This window comes from Vanacampus margaritifer, chromosome 9, assembly GCF_051991255.1.
Source record: "Vanacampus margaritifer isolate UIUO_Vmar chromosome 9, RoL_Vmar_1.0, whole genome shotgun sequence".
NCBI classification, from domain to species: Eukaryota; Metazoa; Chordata; class Actinopteri; order Syngnathiformes; family Syngnathidae; genus Vanacampus; species Vanacampus margaritifer.
In genome coordinates, this window is record NC_135440.1 from 4,009,735 (window position 1) to 4,031,103 (window position 21,369).

The 21,369-nt window shown below is 40.8% G+C and overlaps 2 protein-coding genes and 1 long non-coding RNA gene across 6 annotated transcripts in view; 2 read left to right on the forward strand and 1 right to left on the reverse strand.

Annotated features, from left to right (window-relative positions):
• LOC144057711 (microtubule cross-linking factor 3-like) lies at window positions 1-18,386 on the forward strand. Of its 3 annotated transcripts, none has more exons than XM_077575580.1 (12): window positions 1-77; window positions 820-1,600; window positions 2,941-3,165; window positions 3,255-3,413; window positions 4,543-4,611; window positions 5,118-5,437; window positions 6,213-6,372; window positions 6,462-6,528; window positions 6,710-7,256; window positions 7,349-7,478; window positions 11,751-12,059; window positions 18,240-18,386. In XM_077575580.1, the coding sequence occupies exons 2-11, from the start codon at window positions 872-874 to the stop codon at window positions 11,859-11,861; spliced, it is 2,517 nt and encodes an 838-aa protein (XP_077431706.1). In that variant the 5' UTR covers window positions 1-77; window positions 820-871; the 3' UTR covers window positions 11,862-12,059; window positions 18,240-18,386. The 3 variants fall into 3 exon arrangements, with proteins under 3 accessions (XP_077431706.1, XP_077431707.1, XP_077431708.1); XM_077575581.1 differs by lacking the exon at window positions 18,240-18,386 and adding an exon at window positions 13,230-13,303; XM_077575582.1 differs by lacking the exons at window positions 11,751-12,059; window positions 18,240-18,386 and having other exon boundaries at window positions 6,710-7,014; window positions 7,086-7,256.
• On the reverse strand, window positions 5,134-8,311 carry LOC144057712 (uncharacterized). 2 transcript variants are annotated; one of them, XR_013295309.1, is made up of 4 exons: window positions 8,039-8,311; window positions 7,801-7,946; window positions 6,166-6,330; window positions 5,134-5,409 (listed from the first exon to the last, which is right to left on the reverse strand). It is a non-coding gene; the product is annotated as an uncharacterized LOC144057712 (long non-coding RNA). The 2 variants fall into 2 exon arrangements; XR_013295308.1 differs by having other exon boundaries at window positions 5,134-5,360; window positions 8,039-8,307.
• The window catches only part of LOC144057710 (uncharacterized protein KIAA0408-like), a 17,851-nt gene continuing 13,933 nt past the window's right edge, over window positions 17,452-21,369 (forward strand). The window contains exons 1-2 of the mRNA XM_077575579.1: window positions 17,452-18,407; window positions 20,980-21,282. Coding sequence (XP_077431705.1) covers window positions 18,198-18,407; window positions 20,980-21,282 — 513 coding nt within the window. The 5' untranslated portion in view covers window positions 17,452-18,197. The remainder of the gene's footprint in view (window positions 18,408-20,979; window positions 21,283-21,369) is intronic.

Here is a 21,369-nt window from a genome sequence, read left to right on the forward strand (position 1 = left end):
GGCTGGTGGTTGGGAGGCTCTGGATTCAGTATCCCCTCTGCCTTCATCACCACTGAGCTTCAGGATCCGACTAAAAGGTAAGAAAAGAACATTAGAGGGTTCCTACTGTTTGACAACAGGATCATGACCATTACAAAAAAAGTCAGTTTGACTGTGGATGACATTATTAGACTGTCAGGCTTCTAAAGTTGACTTGCTGTTGCTTTTCACAGTGGGTCATCTTAAAGACATTGTAGGGTAGGCTGGTTTTGCTGGTAGGCTAGAGTAAGAGAGTGTAATTTAATAAAATTCGAGGAGAATAGTCAATTTTTCATGGCTGAACATGTCATAATTAAATGTTTGAACTATGCAAATGAATGAACATATCGTGTTGCCAACCAGAGATACTTTTATAGCTGATCCTTGAGTAACAGTGAGTCATCGTGTATGCTGGAAAAAAGGGGACGATGGCTAACAGGAAACGGTTGGTGTTCACAACATATTAGAGCACGGCTCAACTTCATTTTATCCAGGATGATAAAACTGCCTTTTGAATTTATATTTGTTCTCTGTGTTAGCCCAGCATTAATAGCCTTTGACCAGTTTTTCTGTTTGCTTTCTGCACACTCTCAACCCCCACCCGCCCCGATGTATGTAAACTGGTGGTCTAATTGGCTGAGCTGCAGCTAATCCCATATACACTTCATCAAACTGAGACTTCAGTGGCCTTGGGCGTCATTTAAAATGCCCCATTTGTTTGCATTTGTCGCATTTAAGAGGCAAAAACCGGAGCTTACCTATGTATTCAATGTGACGCTGAAGGGTGGTGTTGTGTTACAGCTACAGCGTTAGGGTATGGATGTAGTCCAGGATGAGCTGAGCCTCTGACACAATGATGCAGCCATCATCGTCCGCCGACTCGCCGAGGCTGGCGGACAATAGCAGCCGGAAGCAGCCGCGCTCCTCCTCCCCCGCCGGCCTCAAAGACGCCGGAGCCAAAGCGACGCAAAAAGGGAGCAACCCGTCAAAGCACCTCGCCTCAAAGCAAGCAGTGGGCGTTGTGGGAGGGCGAAGCAGCCGAGGTCATTCTCCCGTTTCATCCGGCAGGGAGCGGCAGGCCGGGGGCGTTCCCGCATCCAAAGGCGCGGCCGCTGTTCAGGTCGCCAGTGCTGAAAGTCCCACGTTGAGCCGGACTGCGCCAGACAGAGGAGGTACCCAGACATCCGAAGACTCCCCACGCCTGTGTCCCGATGCCTCCCCCCGCCCCAGAGCCGATCCGGACCGAGTAGTGTCGGACCAACCCTGCGCATCCAAATCCCCCAAATTGAGGAGTAAAAATCATAAAGGAGGGGACGTCTCTGCAGCGAGTAAGAAAAGCTCCAAAAGCACAGTCGGCTGCGGACCTGGTTTCTGGAAAGAGGGGTGCTTACAATCCGAGCTGATTCAGTTCCACCTAAATAAAAGCTTAGGGAAGAAAGGAACAAAGATGCAGGCCAAACCAGCATCCCCCCCTGCCTTGGAGCTTTCCCCTGGACTCGAGCCCCCACAAGTAGCCCCCCAGCGTGGCCAGACACTACTGGAGGAGGTAGAGCGGCTTGAGGATGAAAATGATGATCTTAAGGTAAATTCTTTACTCATTTTACAACTCATGCATGCACTGTCAATGTCCCACCTGTAATATTCCCATTTGCAGCATTATAACCTGCTGTGCCAGGCCATGCATTTGGTACCTGGGCCTCAATTGCACCCCTTATAACTACTGTATGTATCACTTTACAGAAACCAACAAAAATGCAGAAACTGACAAAAATGCAATGTAACAGCAGGCAATTGTGCCATACATCTGCAGCAGCTCAGAATCAATATCCTATATCCTCTATTTATCTAATAACATGACAAAAGATTCAAATTAAAAAAAAAAAAAATACATAATGCTCACCAGATGTGCTAATTATTGAATGTTTTAAACCAGGAGACGGCAGTTTAATCAAGCCAATATGAGCTTGACCTACTAGATTGGTAGTTTTTTTTAGCCAATCCATTTTTAGAGTGTACGGATGTGTTTTGCTAGTCAAACTTGTATTTCTGTTTTTGCACTTTAAGATTTATTTTATAAATGTAAAGTGTGTTACAAATAAAATCTATTATTATTATTATTGCTCTGACCTACCAATCAGAGGATGGGAAATTGCTGACATTATTGAAGCAAAATTTTGGAATGAGCTCACTCTGCACTTACAGTACATCCTCTATTAAAACACACTTTTCCTCTTTGGCTTATTAACACAGTTTTAGATGTTGACTGTTTTATTGTGTTTAAAAAAAATGTTAATACTGTTGTCTTTTTGTTTTTAATAATAATAATAATTATATATATATATATATATATATATATATATATATATATATATATATATATATATAACATTTAATTTCATTTTTATTTTTATTTTAATCATTCTTTGGTGTGTTTTTACCTTTCTGCTGTGTGCTGCACTTTGGTCAACTGTGTAGTTTTAAAAGCGCTATTAATGAAGTTGGATTGGATTGAATAAAGATTAAGTTACATCGGCTGGTACAGCTACTTCTTTAAATCCGATTTGGGCAGATTAGATTGACATTGCAGCACAGAGAAGATGAAATCCGATTGGAGATAAAGATAACATTGGACATCCATACACAAGCTGAAAGCAGTGAAGCGAAAGGGAGCGCTGCAAAATGAAGTCAATAGAAAGTTAGGAATAAAGTAACACATTTTCTTGCAACAAATATTAGAATTTAAGTTGTAGTATAGGTCTGTGGTTCTGATTGTGCTTAGGAAGGCCAGAGAAGAGAAGGCCATGCTGCCCCTGATGGGCCACCACTATAATTAACACATTGGTGGTATCTGAAAAATGTCCGTTGTGTAGAGCCAATTCAATCATATTCTTATGCGTGGCTATTTGTTCCATTGATTGCAAGACTGAAATTGAGGAGATGAGAGCAGAGATGGATGAGATGCGGGACACCTTCTATGAGGAAGATGCCTGCCAACTGCATGACATGCGCAGAGAGTTGGAGAGAGCTAACAAGAATAGCAGAATACTCCAATATCGCCTGAAGAAAGCAGAGAGAAAAAAGATTCGCTTCACAGAGAGTGGACAAGTGGATGGAGAGATGCTCAGAAGTCTTGAGCAAGACCTGAAGGTGACTTTGACATGCACGGATTTCCATTTATTGTCCATGCTGTGCATCAGCCTCAAGCATGCATAATTGTTTGCCCTTCCTCTAACCAGGTGGCAAAGGACGTGTCTGTACGTTTGCACCATGAACTGGAGAATGTGGAGGAGAAGAGGACAAGGACTGAAGAAGAGAATGAGAAGTTAAGGCAGCAACTGATAGAAGTGGAAGTCACCAAACAAGTGCTTCAGAACGAGCTAGACAAGGCTAAAGAGGTGAGGTGGCAAATACAAACTGTTCTTATTGAGGTGAATACAATAAAAGGTTTAAAAGGCTGTGAAATACTCTGGTATTAAGCATCACTTTACAAAGGAAAGTGTGCACTAAATGCATGCCTTTTTTTCTTAGCACCCTATATTTTCATTAAAAGCACATACGATTGTTATTTTCTTATAATCCAATTTGTAGAATCCCAATGCCTACATTTAAAAAACATCTATCCATCCATCCATTTTCTTAACCGCTTGTCCTCACAAGGGTCGCGGGGTTGCTGGAGCCTATCCCAGCTGGCATTTAAAAAACTGTTGGGTCAAAGCTACTTAGGTCAATTTGACCATTTTTTGGGGGTTGTTATGTACAACCCCCACCCCAAAAAAGAAAAATACAATTGGGTAGGTTATCAAAACAATCCAAAAATATTTGTTTTATTTGTTTGTGTGGACTCTAAAAACAGCTCGGTCCAAAATAACCCAAATTGGGTCAAAAGGGGACCGAGCGAATTTTTGGGGTTATTTATTTCAACCCAAAAATTTAGTCAAATTTAAAATCCATGGGGTTTTGTCTGCACCCTAAAAACAAGTTGGGTCAAAAATGGAGCAAGTCACTACTTGGGTCAATTTGACCGAATTTTTGGGTTGTTAGGGACCCTAAAAACAACAACAACAATTGGGTCGTTTTATTAAAAAACAAAAAACAAAACACACACACAAAATCATTAAATTGACCCAGTTTTGTACAAAATAACCCCCAAAATTAATAGTGGATCAGTCCAGTTTTGATCCAATTTGGTTTATTGACCTCCATCCATCCATCCATTCATTTCCTTAACCGCTTGTCCTCACAAGGGTCACGGGGGGCGCTGGAGCCTATCCCAGCTGGCTTCGGGCAGTAGGCGGGGTACAACCTGAACTGGTTGCCAGCCAATCGCAGAGGTTATTGACCTGTGTCAATCATTTTGACAACCAAAATCCAACAACCAAATATCGTTCAATGATTATTCAAGGTTTTTTTCTTCTACATTTAGATGTATGTTGTCCAGGTGACAGTAACCGCTCATGACAGCTGAAGTAGCAGCTGATATTAATGATGATGATTTTCATAATGTAAATGCTGTTTTCCTTCCAGCTTTCATTGAAAAGAAAAGGAAGTAAGGATCTCCAGAAAGAGAGGAAGGCTCAGCAGACCCCAACTGAGGTGAGACAGTCGGTTTTGGCTAAAATGATGTTATTTATGTTAGCGGTCGTTGGTTGAAAAGATTTTGAACATGTAATTGATTTAATTATCTTTATTGCTCATAATGTACTGAGCCTTTTCTGCCATTTCGTGTTTGTATTCGATTTTGGTTATATAGTTATCATCAGCTCTGAGATGGCTTGACAAAAAATAGCGATTAAAAATAAAGAAAAGCTATTTTGCTGAGCATAAGTACAAAGTAATAAGATGTATTTGATTTTGTAGGCATATGAATTTTCTAAACATTTTGTTGAACTTGAAACTGTATAACTGCAGCTGTCAATTTCTAGAATTTTCCACCGTACGAACAGCAGATATGCAATATGTACTGTACATTACTGACCTTCTAACATACATAAAGTACATATACAAAAGGGCATTGCAATATAGGCCGGAAAAATAAAACCCAAAATATGTTTCTTTCCACATAAATCACTAAAAGTAAATGATCTCCCTATGAATCACAGGAAGAAAATGACGATCTGAAGTGTCAACTGGCCTTCATCAAAGAGGAGGCGGTTTTAATGAGGAAAAAGATGGCAAAGATAGACAAGGAGAAGGACCGCCTGGAGCAGGAGCTGCAGAAATATCGCTCCTTCTATGGAGATGTGGACAGCCCACTGCCCAAAGGTGAAGCTGGGGGTCCACCCACCACACGTGAATCTGAGCTGAAGCTCCGCTTACGCCTGGTTGAGGAGGAAGCCAACATCCTGGGGAGGAAGATTGTAGAGTTGGAAGTGGAGAACAGGGGACTGAAGGCTGAGTTGGATGACATGAGGGAGGACAGGTAAAGAATCATCAGAAAATCATGAACTTGTCTACAGCAGCAATGGGCAAACTTTTGTGTTAAAGGGCCAAATTAGATTTTTGAAATGAATTGAGCGGACAGGTCATTCATAAATAAGGTTATATAAATGCATTTTAAAACGTGTTTATGAAATGTTAGATTCTCAGTTAATCATATTTTTTAGTTAATTATAATACATACTTTCCAATTGAAATGTACAATGTCGATGTAGAATTGAGTTTCCCCAGTACACTGATTTCTTCCCATTTTCCAAAAACATGGATATAAGGTTAATTGAGGACTCAAAAGTGTCCTTGTTTGTCTAGGTGTACCCTGTAATTGGCTGGCAGCCAGTCTTGGGCGTACCCCGCCTCTGGCCCAAAGTCAGCTATGTTATATTCTCAGTTAATCATATTTTTTAGTTAATTATAATACATACTTTCCAATTGAAATGTACAATGTCGATGTAGAATTGAGTTTCCCCAGTACACTGATTTCTTCCCATTTTCCAAAAACATGGATATAAGGTTAATTGAGGACTCAAAAGTGTCCTTGTTTGTCTAGGTGTACCCTGTAATTGGCTGGCAGCCAGTCTTGGGTGTACCCTGCCTCTGGCCCAAAGTCAGCTGGGGTAGGCTCCAGGATACTGATGTCACTATTATAAGTGGTATATGTAAAATTGTGTATTCACTTCGCCATTCTTTGCAGATCCCTAGTGTGATACTTGCTTGGGATTGTGTGTGGACACATGCCAATGCTCATTGTTCTCTCCTAGTCTGGTGGCTGCAGGAGTGGATACCAATGGCCGTGGAGGTCAGCAGTGCAGGGAGCAGGGTGAGGCACTCTCTGAGCTGAGGCAGCAGCTGCAGCTGGTGGAGGACGAAGCAGAACTTCTGCGCAGGAATTTAGCAGATGTGGAGGAGGAAAACAAAAAGGTCTCCAAATAGATTAAATTAGACCTAATGGTGTGCATTGCATTGTGCATCTTCTAACATGGAGCCATATTTTTCTGTGTCGTGTTTAGGTGACAAATGAGCTGAACAAACTCAAGTACAAGGCTGGATCCCATGAAGCTAGCTCAAGACACGGAGGTTTGTTTTGCCTTTTCTCAGTCACTGGTAAGAAAACAAGCAGCTGCAGAGCAGAACAATGGCCATAATAAATATGTATCTGAAGAAAAATGTGTTTCATAAGGCCTCCAGGTGGAGCACATTAAAGTCTCATTTGCAGAGGTGTCCCACTTTTTACTGTTGGCTTGTTTCGGCATTCCAGGAGGAACTGACCCTGCTAAAATGGAGGCTCTCCAGGAGGAGCTGAAGGCAGCCCGTCTGCAGATCAATGAACTGAGCGGAAAAGTAATGCAGCTGCAGTACGAGAATCGTGTGCTGCTTTCTAACATGCAGCGCTATGACCTGGCTTCACACCTGGGCATACGAGGCAGCCCACGGGACAGTGATGCCGAGAGCGACGGAGGGCGGGACGATGACTCCCCCTCAGCCTCAGCCTCCTCACCTCGCCTCCTGCCACCCCACCGTAAACGGGAGGGCCCCATTGGAGGCGAGAGTGACTCGGATGAGGTGAGGAACATCCGCTGCCTTACTCCAACGCGCTCCCTCTACTCACCTGTAGAGAGCCGTTTTTTATCTAGAAGCCTGAAGGACCGGCAGCAGATGATAGAGATCCGGATCGAAGCCGAAAGGCTGGGCCGGACCATCGACAGGCTCATTGCTGACACCAGCACCATTATTGCTGAAGCTCGGGTATACGTCACCAATGGTGAGCTGTTTGCTAGGCTTGATGAAGAAGAGGACGGTGGTAGGTATGTAGAAGATGTTTGAGGTCATATACTCTAAGTGACACTTTGTGGCGCTTGGTACTACAAATAAGAAACACACATCTCTTGTTTTGCAGGATCCGAGAACATGAGCTGCTATATCGCATCAATGCGCAGATGAAAGCCTTCAGAAAGGAACTGCAGGGCTTTATTGACCGGTTGGATGTTCATAAACAAGATGACAAACAACCAGAGGAACCTCTATCTGTAAGCTTCATTCAGTACACCAATACTGTTCAAAAGTCTTAGACTATCTTTAGATTTATTAAATTTGTGAGAAAAAAACTCATAAACTTGCGAGAAATACATGTAGCATACTCTCTAGATGTTTGTGCCAATACTTTTCGGTCGGGTTTTCAAATAAGGACTTATTAGGATATTTACTTGTACATTTATGGTTCCAGAATTATTATTTACTCATTCGTGTGTTTTTGTTTGTTTGTACAAAATTGGAGTGAAAAATGCCTCAGAGTTTGAACTCATTTTAAGAGTTCGAACACCCAAGCAAAGCAAGCTAAGCCGAACGTACCTTGAAAACGGTTAGCCAAGTGAAGCCAAGCCAAGCCAAGCCGAGCAATGCCGAATGCTCACGTTGCGGTAGTTGTGTCAGATCGTGAATACTCCCGGAGGTGCTCCATACGCACGAGTGCATTTTGATTTTTCCACGACAATTTTCTTCGCCATGGGGCCAAAGAAAGACAACAGTGCTAGTGACAGCAAAGAAAACATACAGTGCTATAGTGTTGCACGGGATACCAGTACCGTACCTTGATGTTTTGGCGTCAAAAACGGCTCGGTATCATTTTTTCCTTAGTACCGGTACTTAAAAAAATTAATACGAGACAGCTCGCCAACTCTGTTTTAAAGGCAGGTACACATACACGCATGGCCACCTGTCTACCGATATGCGGAAAACGCCGTAAGTAAGCGACACGCCTCTTTCAGCGTGTGAGAGAGGGCGCAGGAAGATGGCTTCACGCACTGAAACGCTCGCTCGCTGGACGTGCACTCCTCGCTGAGAAGTATGACGCGCTAATTAAGGCTCCACGGGAGCACGCAAGCAAAGTGGAAACCACGTGACAGAATTCGCATAGCCTACGCATATTTTCAATAAACACATAAAGAACACACGTGTGTTTTTCAATAGTCCGTTTTAGAAACGTTTTGTAACAAGAGCAAATGTTTTTCGCGGACAAGAAAAAGCAGCAGTCATTTCTGCAGTGGACTCAAGGTGCGTTCAATGAACAGGCACACAGTAGGAAGAAAAAGCTCAGACGACTGACAGAGCAACAGACACAGGTTGTGACACATTTTTTACCTTAAAAATAAGTGTGAGTTATTTTGTTCCTAGTTTGTTGTATTTGATTACGCATTAGACTAATTGGGAGAGTAATGGAGAAGAGCAGAGACATGCACGCACACTCAATCAATGTTACATTGAGTCATTGGAGTGCCACTGTATTGCCAAAATTTAAAATGGACGACATTAAATGCAGTCAAATACAGTACTTGTACTTATGTACTTAATATGGCATGCAATGTGAAAGCACATACAGATAAATATGAATATATATAGTGTGTACATAAATTAACATGCATACATCCCAATATTTTGAATTATTAAATAAATATAATTTGTTTTAGAGTTTTGTCGAGGTACCGTTTCAGTACCGGTATCGAGGTATTTTATGCAGGTGTAATATCGAAGTCAAAATGTAGGTATCGTGACAACACTACAGTGCTACGAACCATAGTGAATTTAAGAAGGAGATTATCGCGCCGTTGTAACTACCGTGACTATTTCTGTAAGTACTGGCACGAGGACCCCCCTTAGCTGTTCAACAACGTGCCTGACGTTAAACAACGAACGCAAGGACCGCTTAGTAGTCTAACAATATGCAAAATGTAAAATACACAAACTCAGCAGTGAACTAAAGCAAGCATTAACATAGCATTTATCGTCCACTGATACCATCACACCACAACAAAAAATGTAGGGTATTTTTAATTGTTTAAATACTGTATGGGGTGTAAATGTAAAAAACATAAATATAAATTAAAATAGGAATTTTCAGTTTTTGGAGCTTGGTAACGGATTAATTGCATTTACATTATTTCCTGTGGGGAAAAATGTTTCGTAGGTTGAACAATTCGGACTTTGGACACTGCGCAGGAACGAATTATGTTCAAACTCCGAGGTACCACTGTAAATGTAAAACATAAAGCGTGGATTTCATTTATTGCGAGTATTTTTTGGAACCTAACCCCAGCGAAAAACGAGGGAACCCTGTACATCAGACTCGCGGTGTATTTTCATCAACAATAAAGTTTTGCATGGTTTATAGATCATAGTTATGTTAGTAACAACCAAATAAATAATATAGAGCAAACTTGTCATTACAGTCAGTGTTCCTTTTAAGTAAGTGTTGTCACTCTAGCTGCCGTGTATGACAAGACATTTTAAGAAGAAATCCCTCTCCATCCTGCCTTTTCATTTTATAAAGAGTGTTCCATTAATCACCAACAAATCCTCACATTAGCTTCTAGTAGAGGTGTGTATGTGTATGTGTAGAGTAATGTGACTTGGACTCGAGTCAGACTCGAGTAATGAGTTTGACGACCTTAGACTCGATTTGACAAAATGTTAAAAGACTTGCAACTCGACTTGGACTTTACCAACAATGACTTGTGACTTAACTCGGACTTGAGCTCTTTGACTTGAAAATACTTGCTTCTTCCACCAAAACAAAAATATTAAAATGTATGTTAACGAGTAAGTTACTTTCGGTGTTTGTGCGCGTGTGTGTACGTGTGCGAGCTGGGCTGACACAGCGCCGTCATTCAGTCATGTCAGGGAAACCGCAAAGGCTCAAACACACGCTGCTTACGCTAAGGCAAACTAAAATAAAATAAAGCTGAGCAAATAATACATTGACACCAATGCAACAGCCTTGGCGGATTTTACTTTGAAGTCTGCCTACATGGTGGCGGGAACGCTAGCTTGACTACTTCTCTTTGACATTTCGGCATGCATTATTGACGTTTTTATTTAAATTACATATTTTTTACCACCATAATCATAATGCCACCCCGAAAGTATATTAAATAGCTAATTTAGGACGCAAAGAAACCGCAAGTTAATTACACCGTCATTGCACATACACTACAAGTCTCCGACGTTCGTGGCTAGTAGCTAACTGGCTATCTGGTGCCTGGCTGGCAAGTTGCAACAGTAGTTTGACAGCTGTTGCTTGGCTCGGTTGCTTTTCTTATTCAATATTGTGGACCTATGCTACTTTGTAATCCACTCTCCCTGTTTAAAAAAGGGAATGTGCCTTAAATTGAATTTAGATGTATTTTTCATTATTAAAAATAAATAAATAGAACTTTGCCTTCATTTATAATTATTTTATAAAACACTAGCTTTAAAAAACAAAAACAACAACAACAAAAACATTCAAAATGTCCAATATTGCCATTTGGATTTTAGGAACACAACTTTAAGTGCATTGCAAGTGCAATATAACGTAAAGCAGATTATCTTGTTATTTTATACATGGGCCATGCATAAAATAATTATGTATCTTGCCTTATATTGCACTTATAGTTGTGTTCCTAAATCCTAACGGCCATATTAGACTTTTTGTTTTTATATATGTTTTTTTTAATTTAATGGACAAAAGCATTTTAGAAAATAAATTAAGATAATGTTCTATTTATCTGATTTCATTTTGTTTTAGTTTTTTTGATAAACAATCCGATCCAAGACTTTTGTGATCCGTTGGATCACTAGTTGTTTGTGTACAAAAACTATGAGGTGGTCAACAAAAAATGAATTGCAGTATGTCCAAGATTTGATCACTGACGGAGAGGCAACAACTTCAAACTTCGTTCAACATCTGAAGTTGCACAAAGAACAGTAAGGAAGCTAATGTCTGTTGTTTATCGGCTAATTATTGTTGCTAGCTGCTTAGTTAATGAAACTGTAAACTCACCGGTAACACATTGCAAACATGGCAATCTGTTGCACCAGTCTGGGTTCACTTCCTGAGTCCCTGACTCCTACTTTGATGGTCACCCAAAATAAAATAATCTACAGTACAATGTTGTTAAAATGACTCGAAAGGACTTGAAACTCAAAGCGTAGGACTTGAGAATCGCTTGAGACTTGTCTTGATTCGGGACAAGACTCGGGACTTGTCAGTCTTGACTTGGGACTTGACTTGGGACATGAGGGCTTTATAATGTCGCAAATTTGAGGCGAGTTTATTTCTCGTAAATTTGTGAGGTTGTTTTCTTCGGAATATTGCTCCCCCTAAATAATAATAATAAATAATTACACGTGGCCCTAATGCGCCGTCGTATCGTACAGTGCGTAGTAGCCATTTGCACAGAAGTGAAAATAATAAAACAGACTTGTTTTATGATAACTAAATTGTCAATGTTCTGCTTCTCCCCATTTTTATTTCACTCATCAAGATGTTTCAGCCCATCATTTTGTTGATCCTCATTCTTGTTCTGTTTTCCTCACTCTCTTATGCCACCATTTTTAAACTTGTGTTTCTTTTTACCCTTTTCTTTGTTCTATAGCCATCACAATTGAATATTGTACATTTTATGTCTATTTTTGTTTCATGTAGTGTTTCATTTGAATGATTTTACGTTGAACTGAAGGTCACTCAAGGTATAGGGCATCATTTTACAAGCACAGCCCAAGCCACTCATCACTTCAAATGCTTTAAACTTCAAAAGGAGACCAAACACATTGGGGAGATAATGGAGAACTAGGTGAGTATGCAACACATTTTTTAAAATTGAATGACAAGTATTAGATGTATAATTAGAGATATTTTCTGGGCGGTGTAGGCACGCACTGGTGTGTTTTACAGCAGTGATGCCTATAGTCTTTTGTGCTCAAATGTGTGTAATGTGAGATAATTAGCATGTACAGACTATGACATTGTTTCCAATCATTCTCATAGCTTTACTCACTGAAAAAAAGTACATCACACTGTCTTTATGGGTACAGTGGATTGTCATTGGGGTGATACCCTCAAATGTACGATGTGTGTAAATGGTACTTCATTTATTTTGCGCTTTTCCACCTTACAAGGTCCTCAAAGCACTTTACATTTGACTATTCATTCACATACTGATGACGCACCAGGAGCAAATGGGGGTTCAGTATTGTGCTCAAGAATACTTTGACGTGGAAAGAACATACTTTCTTTTTCCTGGAAAAGGACCATACATTCACAGTACAGTACTGTTTTTGGACTCATAGGGCTCTATTTTTGTAGGCTGGCACACGTGTGCAATTTTTGTAGCGGCGCAACACAATTCTACAATCTTAGGGGTAGTGTTGCGCCTTTCTGGACGTTCCGACACACACAGCTGCTGCGCCTCCAGCGCATATTGCAAATTGGTAACAGAAAGTAGACTGAACATGACCTTAAGATGGGCGCATCTCAATTTTCGTACGTACTGTACAGGGCCATGTGTTAGTCTAGCGTGTTTGTGAATTATTGGTAGACACGCTATGTCTCCCTGGCCATTCCAGCATACCGAGTTGCCTCACCCATCAGCGTATCGCCAATTTGGTCACACATACACAGCCATCGAAGTCTCAAGACATCTTAAGTTGTAAACACTGTATCTCACTGAGCAGCGCAGGTTTGCGAGGGTGCGCACAGTCGCACCCGTAGCGAGTGTTGCTTTTTTGGCTGGCTTCCTTCAGTGTTACAAAACGTTAAGACACTTGCCAAACTCTCTCAAACCCTCTTTATGCGCTCAAACCGTGTTTCTTGTCGCCATCAAATCTATCCATCCATTTCCCAACCCACTTATCCTCACAAATTACAGAAACATCCATCCATCCACAAGAAATTAAAATTTAAAAGCAATGTTTACAATTGTGAATAATAAAGACATTTTTGTGTCTTTGTGCTTTTTACATAGGCTATGCAATGAAGAAGTACATGAGATTGAAGTAGACGATGAGATAGTATTGTACACAAAAGCAAAGCAACGGCAAAGAAAATGGCATTATCTAGTAAGACCAGCAAAACATTGCTCTTTATGTTCTTGCTTTTATTATGACTGTGTTGGGCAAGGTTCTGTTTATGTGTACATTTTACAGTATTTCATGAAACCCTGACTGCCCACTGAGCATGCCGACGTAGAAACGTTGTTTCTACATAATGGGCATATGTAGAAAAAAACGTCACATTTGGGTGCAGATTGCTATATCAGATTACTTAATTTCGTCAACGTCATTTCAACGTAGATTAGTGACATGTATAAAACCTCTGTGCAAAGTTGAAATCGGGTTCAAAACAGGTCATGTGGACGTCCTTTTGCCGCTTTATATAGACCAAATTGTAGGCCTATATTAAAATGACTAAAATAATGGTGTGAAATCATGCATGAAAATGCTCAATAAAGAAATTTAAACAAATATCGTACTAATCCAGTTTGTTACAATTGGTTTATTGTTTTAAAAGCCATATGTGTGCTTGCTACGTGTCCATCGGATGGTTCAATCCAGATGAATGGCAAACTGTCCTCCACTTCTTTGCCCTCCTCCTCCCACACTGCTTTAGCATACATCTTAAAAGGAGATCATATGAAGAGGTGAATAATTATTTGACCAAAGTATCCTGACAATGTAAACAGTGGCAACGAACACCGGCAGTGGCGTCGTTGCGTGGCTAGCTATAGTTCCTAGCGCCTAGCATAGCGCCCAGCCTAAACATATACCATTTGTACTTCTATACTTATTTTTGACGGGGTGGGGGTTATTTAGTTTTTGTTTCCCATGATTTTATTTCTCTCTCTTATGGCATGTTCCATTTCTGCCATCCCTATTGATAATGCCAGTGACAGATCACAATACAGTATTGAAACGAAAAGTATAAATGTGGCTAAAACTAAATAAATGGGGCATATTAATGCAACTTACAGTGGGCAGATCAGCATGACTACTTCCTCTGAGATTGCACATATGGGAGAGCCTAGAGAGCTGGAGCCTATGTATACCACACGCAAGATATAATGGATTTCCACATATGTGTCAAAATGTAAACTTTCGAGTCCAAAAAAACAAAACAAATTCATATATTTTTTTTTATAACAACATTTTTTTTTAAAGAAAAACCCAAATAATGCAGCGTATGTGATATATACGCGAACTTCACACATATTCTCTCGACTGTGAGACAGATGTGTTAACAACTAAATCGCGCGTCCATACACAGAACATCAGTTTCTCAAAAAGAAACTGATTCTTGTTGATTAAACTGAATTTTATAATATGAAAACTCAATTTTCAAACCTGCTAGCAAGGCTTCTATTAAGAGGAGAGCCATAGAGGGGGACCTTTAACCTACAAATTCGTCTGTGACGCTTTTTTGTGCTCATGTACAAAGTACAAACATGGTGAGTATGAAACGTCTTATCAGCGTCCATATTAAGGCCATGGTTAGTCATATGTCAACCTATTTTGGCGGTCATATGGACGTAAAAATGCGGTCCACGACCGGCCGACGCGATACGGACATGATCTGGAGGTCAATTGGACGTCGGATGTTTAGTGGGTGAGGGTGGTATCATGAAACAATTACTTTTTAGCTAAATATTCGGTTATAATAATTTGAAGATTTTTATGGCCACTCTGTCTCCACATTGAGGCATTGTGTCACCCTGACCACTTTGCTGAAAAGATTCTGGCTATATATATCCCTGCGCAATCAGGGATTGGATTGGAACAGAATGGCTACTTGTCAACTTAATGTTTTTAAACATCATTAAATTAATATTTTTTTCATATTATTTAACATACAATGTTGGTGGAGCTTTACTGGGGCTACACAGATTTCTGACGGGGCTAGAGCACCATCTAGCACCGGTGTAGTTCTGTGGTGTGGCTGATACGTTGATACAATTTTCAGTTACCATGTCCTGCTAAGGGAAACAATAACTAGGGTACAGTGTGGCCTGCGACAAACAAAAAAATATATGTATTTTGACACCCCTGATTTAGGCCTTCAATTACACTGACATGCATGTTTTTGGAATGTGGGAGATGGCTGGAGTACCCACAGAAAATCTGGCAGCCAGCGGGAGGACATGCGAACTTCACACATATTCTCTCGACTGTGAGACAGATGTGTTAACCACTAAATCGCGTGTCCATACACAGAACATCAGTTTCTCAAAAATAAACTGATTATTGTTGATTAAACTGGATTTTATAATATGAAAACTAAATTTTCAAACCTGCTAGCAAGGCTTCTATTAAGAGGAGAGCCATAGAGGGGGACCTTTAACCTACAAATTCGTATATATATTTTTTATAACTAAATTTTTAAAAAAAAAGAAAAACCCAAATAATGCAGCGTATGTGATACTTTTTTTGTACTCATGTACAAAGTACAAACATGGTGAGTATGAAGTGTCTTAATGAATTACTTTCTAAGTACCAGTACATTAGAAATTGAAGTGCTGTAAATTTGCAAGAGGAAAAAAAAGAGGAGGGAGAAACTGAGACAGATAGAGAGACAGAGAGAGGGAGAGAGAGAGACAGAGACAGAGAGCGAAGGGGGCAGGGGCAGAGTTTATTTCTGTGAATGACAACATGATTCCAGCTGTGGGAAGTCCCTCTGCAGTTGTTTTTTATAACTAAGCCTTGACATTCTTTTACTAAACTTCTCTGCCTGAAATGTACGCTGCATTATAGAGATGAGGTAAGAGTCTATTTGGCAACATTTTTGAACTGATCCGTTTTCGAGGGTTGTTGTTTGACAACAGGAACCGAAGGAATTTATTGCGAAACAAATTACAAGTCGTACGGTGAAAATTGTGTTGTTCACAATAGTACATTCTGTCGACACACTGGACGCTTAATTGTAGCTTTATGTATGCTTGTGTTTGTTTGTGTTAGGTTTCATTAGGCTAACTGTTGCTACGTTATTAGTATGAATTTAGCTATTCAGTAGTCAATTCGGCGCGTGCGTAAATTGGTTAGTTGTTGTGGAGACAACGCGTCAGGTGGCGCTTGAAGAGTACCTTGGCGGTGACTGATGACGGAAGCCTCCCCCAGACTACTGTCTGGCGTTTGGAAAGTAAACTCATGGTTACACGGGGTAAAAATACTACAGCTCTCCCATACTGAGTTGGCTCTATGGTATTTTTGGCACCTTCTACTATTAGAATTGTGGAGCGGTTACTGGGCGCCTGTCCGCCCGTGCATTTATTTCAAGCTAAGGGAAAAGGGAAAGGAGCACATTGTCGCCAGAGCAATACACAGGAACCATGATGAAGACCGAATCTTGTGTCTGTTGAGACATGAGGGGGACCATGAAATCATGCACGAGGACTGCTGCACGAGGTGCTGCCTGGCCCTCAGGGCATTTGGCCGGGTTTGGATAATTGGACCATTTATCTTATGCTAAAACACATTGGAGTGTTTGTAAATACAAGTTGTGCGTAAGCACGCTTTAAAAATATTTTTCACCACGGTTGCTTACTTTTAATAGTTTCCCTCTCAATCTCTCTCTTTTTTCCTTTCTGTTTTTGAGAAGCTAAGTTTTATTTTGAAGTGGCGGCGTCATGTGGAGTGCGCTTTTAAATGGTTCGGGGCTACACAGTCGGGACAGTGCAGCCGGGGGCAACGTCCCGTCTCAAGGGTGGGAGTTTCTACCGTGCAGCAGAATCGAGAGGACTGAAAGAGGCAAAGGGAAAAAACGCAGCCCACTGAGGAGGATCTCCTCTCCGCCTACCGTTTTCAGTCACATCTACGAGCCCCTCTGCGACGCCTTGCCGGGAGGAGGTGAAGGTGGCACAGGAACAAAGCTCGAATTCCTCAAAGGACAAATGTTGCCTGGCCCCGAAGCCCAGCAGCAGCAACATACGCGGCTAAAAAAGAAATTTGAGGATCTGAAAAAGCGGCATGTGCAGGATAAAGAGGAATGGATGCGGGATAAAGAGACGCTGCTGAGAGAAGTGGCAGACATACAAGTAAATATACAGAACAGTTGGCTATTGTAGCTCAGAGAACATTTGTATACAGTAAATTCTGTAGAGTAAATTTGACTTAAGAGTAAATTTGACTCTATATGGGACCAAATAGACTCAGCTTTAATGTAGGCTAAGAATTACACTCGGAAGAGAGTAAAATAGAAAAAAATATATATTAAAAGTCACTCAAAGGTTGAGGAACGAACTCATAACCTTCAGCTTGAGAGACTGCCACACTACCACCCGAGCTATGCCCCTCCTACTGTTTGCTGATCTCCATGAGACCAAAGACATAATTTTTGGTGTCTTGGACTTAGGAAGAGTCCATGGGATCAGCTGCGGCTGACACGAGCGATATTCTAAGACAAAGGAGCAGCTGCGTGGCTAAGGGAGTATACTCTATAGATCTATAGATCGGCTGTCTCCCAAGCTGAAGGTCGTGAGTTCGTTCCTCCACCCTTGAGTCACTCACATTTTTTTCCCGATTCTTTATTTTACTCTCTTCCAAGTGTAAATATTACTCTAAAACTCAGTCTATTTGGTGCCACTCTAAATAGAGTCAAATTTACTCTACATAATTTACTGTGTAGTTCACTGATTTATATGCCTTAATATAGAATCTTATCTGAGTCCTGTATAATAAGTTGCAGTATATTAATGCAATTAATTCAAGACACTAAATTGTCCGTAGAGGTGTCAATGTCTAAGTGTGAATGGTTACAGTTTGTCTTGGGATTGGCTGACGACCAATTTAGGGTGTACTCCGCCTCTCCCCAGTCAGCTGGGATAGGCTCCAAGAGTCTCGACTCCAGTTTACCCGTCAGAATAAGTGTTACAGAAAAGGAATTGGTGAATATTTACTTACTATACTTGATAGGCCTAAATCGATACTGTACCAAATAATTTATAATGCTGGTTCATTTTGCAAGTTTTGTTGATGTTTGTGTGCAGGGAGGGGAGAACCGGAGAATTTTGCTGGACCTGAAGACAGTGTTGGAGGAAGTGCAGGTGGAGGTGAAGCGAGAGGAAGAGAAGAGGAGTAATCTGCAGCTGCAGTACACCAGAGATAGATGTGCCTGGGAGCTGGAGAGGGAGGAGCTCAAGTGTCGCATTGCTCAGGTAATGGACAACGTACGACGTATGAGTTACAGTGTTGCTTGTGATATGCTGTTTGGGCATGTGTTGTCATGGTGAAAGCTGGTCTGGCTATGTTTGCCATTCATGGTTACAAGGGATGTCATCCTAGAACCCATCCAACTCTTGTTCTCAGCTTTGACCAATGGAAACAAACGTATTTATTCCATTAGTAGTTATTCCGTCTCCGCCAGTCAAAACCGACTGGCTTTCATACTGAAGCAGATAAATTATTATTAGGGACAGGTAGGCAACAAAACAATAGAGTTCAATTTTGATACCTTTACCAGTGTGCGAGGCAGATCACTTGACGCTGCATGCGTATAGCTGCTGGAGTCAATCTGTTTTATTCATGTATGTGACATAATTACTCACCAAGTTCCAGTTGGCCTCATACTTAAGAAAAATCTCATCTTGTCAGTCCTCTGAATGTGACGATGCTCTGCCTTTTCCAAGCATACAGCACAACGAGAGGCACAACAATGACATTAACAGAAAACATTAACACGGTGTTAATGGATCACAGCTCACACATGCATCTAGTAATTTCTTGCTTCGGTTTGCAAAGCTTTATTAGCAAATTACACTTTATTGATTAATTCAATCAGTGCACCAACTCGTGTCCAAAAATCTTAAACAAAAAGCTTAATTTATTGCACTAATACAAAAACTAATGCATGCAACATAATACTAGGATTAAACTGTTGCAGCAGCAGAGTGAGATGACTTAAAAGAGACTGCGGCTATTGCTGAAAGAGCATGTGCTTGTCCTATCCTGTATTCGGGGAATGTTTACATTTTCCCTAGGATAACACACACAAAATGGAGCTCAATTGGTAAGATGTCATAATTTGGGCTGATATTAATTGTCTTACTCCTTGCACAATTGTCATAAGTGAGCTGTGTTTTTAAACTATCCACTGCTTCTGCATTGTTCTTGAACCCCAAAATCCGAGACAAACGTCAGAAGTTGGAGGTCCTAGGCCAAATATTTCCAAGCAGATTTTACGGTGTGCTGCTTATTTTTGAACGCTGCTAGGCAGCTAGGCGACATCTTACTGTGTACAACACCCCCCACCCCCATCCTGCCCAACCTTTACCTAGTCTCGACACCACCCCTTGGAATGTGACATTAGTAGGCCTATTCACTATTTATAGTAGGTCACCGTAGCAACACAGTTACTGTTATGTATTCTCTGCTGGACAGGCATGATGGTCAAAGGGTGTAGTTTGTAGACTTAATTTAAGGCGCTTGTGCATTTGTGACTTTTTCATTTAACTAGTTGAAATCTGGCCGGCCCATGTTTCTGTTTGCTTGCACAGCTCCTTCAGGATTTCCTTTCTGAGGAAAGTTTGCTTTCACTGCTGCTTTACATCTTATCGGCCTGGGACATTACAGTATACTTTGATAATTAACCAGCTTGTTGTTATATTTTCACTATTTGTTAATGTTTTGATGTTTGAACAAACCCTAATGTTGACGGTACCCATCATCATCTGTCAGTAATTCTAATCAACTTTACAAAGAGCCTAGAGACGAGAGAAAAGGGGTGACTTGTTTTGCCAGGCTATAATTTCCCGACCCTAGGCCACAGGCAGAAATAGCAGCATGACTGGGGCTTGTAAGAAAGTTTTGTGGCACAATACAGAAATAACACACTAAGACTCACTTGCAAGCATTCTCTTCTGCTTCTCGTTCCACACAAAGAGTTACATACACTACATACACAAGCCATTTTTGTAGATCTATTCCATCCTTAGCACAACTACTTCCTTTGCAAATTTACCTCAGAATGTACTCAATGTATTAACTTTTTAGAAAGAAGATTGATTGCCTTCATTAGCTCAGTTTTATAGAAGACATTTCAAGTTAGGTTTCATATTGTTCAGATCAGATCAGCCAAACTTTGAACTTTAAAATAATTAAATATTCTGCCTCCAAGGGAGACAGTCTTAGGAGCCCAAACTGAACGATGGGAATAATGTAATAATGTTTTGACCTTAATAGAGTGGAAATCACGAGGGATGCAAGCTTTAATCAGTACAATGGTTAGTAATATTGTAATTAAATGAGTCAAATTGGACAGAATAAAAATTTTGAAGAAATATCTTATCAACTATCAAATATGCAGAGGACTTGCATATATGATTCTAAAGTCAAACTTGTCACTTTCTGACTGTGCTCATGTGGTTCTGAACTGTATCCTGTGTTGGTGAAGTACAATAGACATGATACATGGCATCTGAACCCACTAACCGTATGTGTGAGTTCTCACAGGATATTTTCACATTTCTGTCTTCCCTCTTCCCTCCGCTGAACCCACTAACATTTATCCCATGGTGCATTACTTCCCGGCTTCTTCCACCTTCCCTTCCTGACACTCCTTCATTCCTTTTTTTTTCTTCACAAAAACAATTCCTGTCTCCCATCTGGCTCTCATCCTTCTTTTCCTTTAATCCATTCCAAACAACTGACTGCTTTCACCACTGTCTTTCCATCTCTGTCCCTTGCATTCCTTTCTCTGATTCACTCCTCCATGTGTTTGGGTCCCTTCAGCTGGAAACCAAAGGCAGTTCTAGTTCAGCGAGTGGAGGTGTCCAGTGTGCAGCAGATTCCTACTCATTGGCCCGACAAGCTAGTTGTGAAAAGCACAGCGAGACATCAACGCTTCGTTGGAACAAGGAGGAAGAGCGAAAACTTTTAGCTGACACACACTCAACCACTATGGAGCTGCGTTGTCGCCTGGAACACCATGAAAAGAATTGGTTGAAGGAGAAAGACGAGCTACTGAAGAGATTTGACATTGAAAGGAATGAATGGGAGAGCCAACTGAAAGACATGCAAAGGAAAATAGAAGAGGTATGTTAATATTTGCTAAGATTAGCATTATAACTACGTAGGATGGTGTTATACAGTAATTAGAAGGAGTTTTGGTACAAGACGATT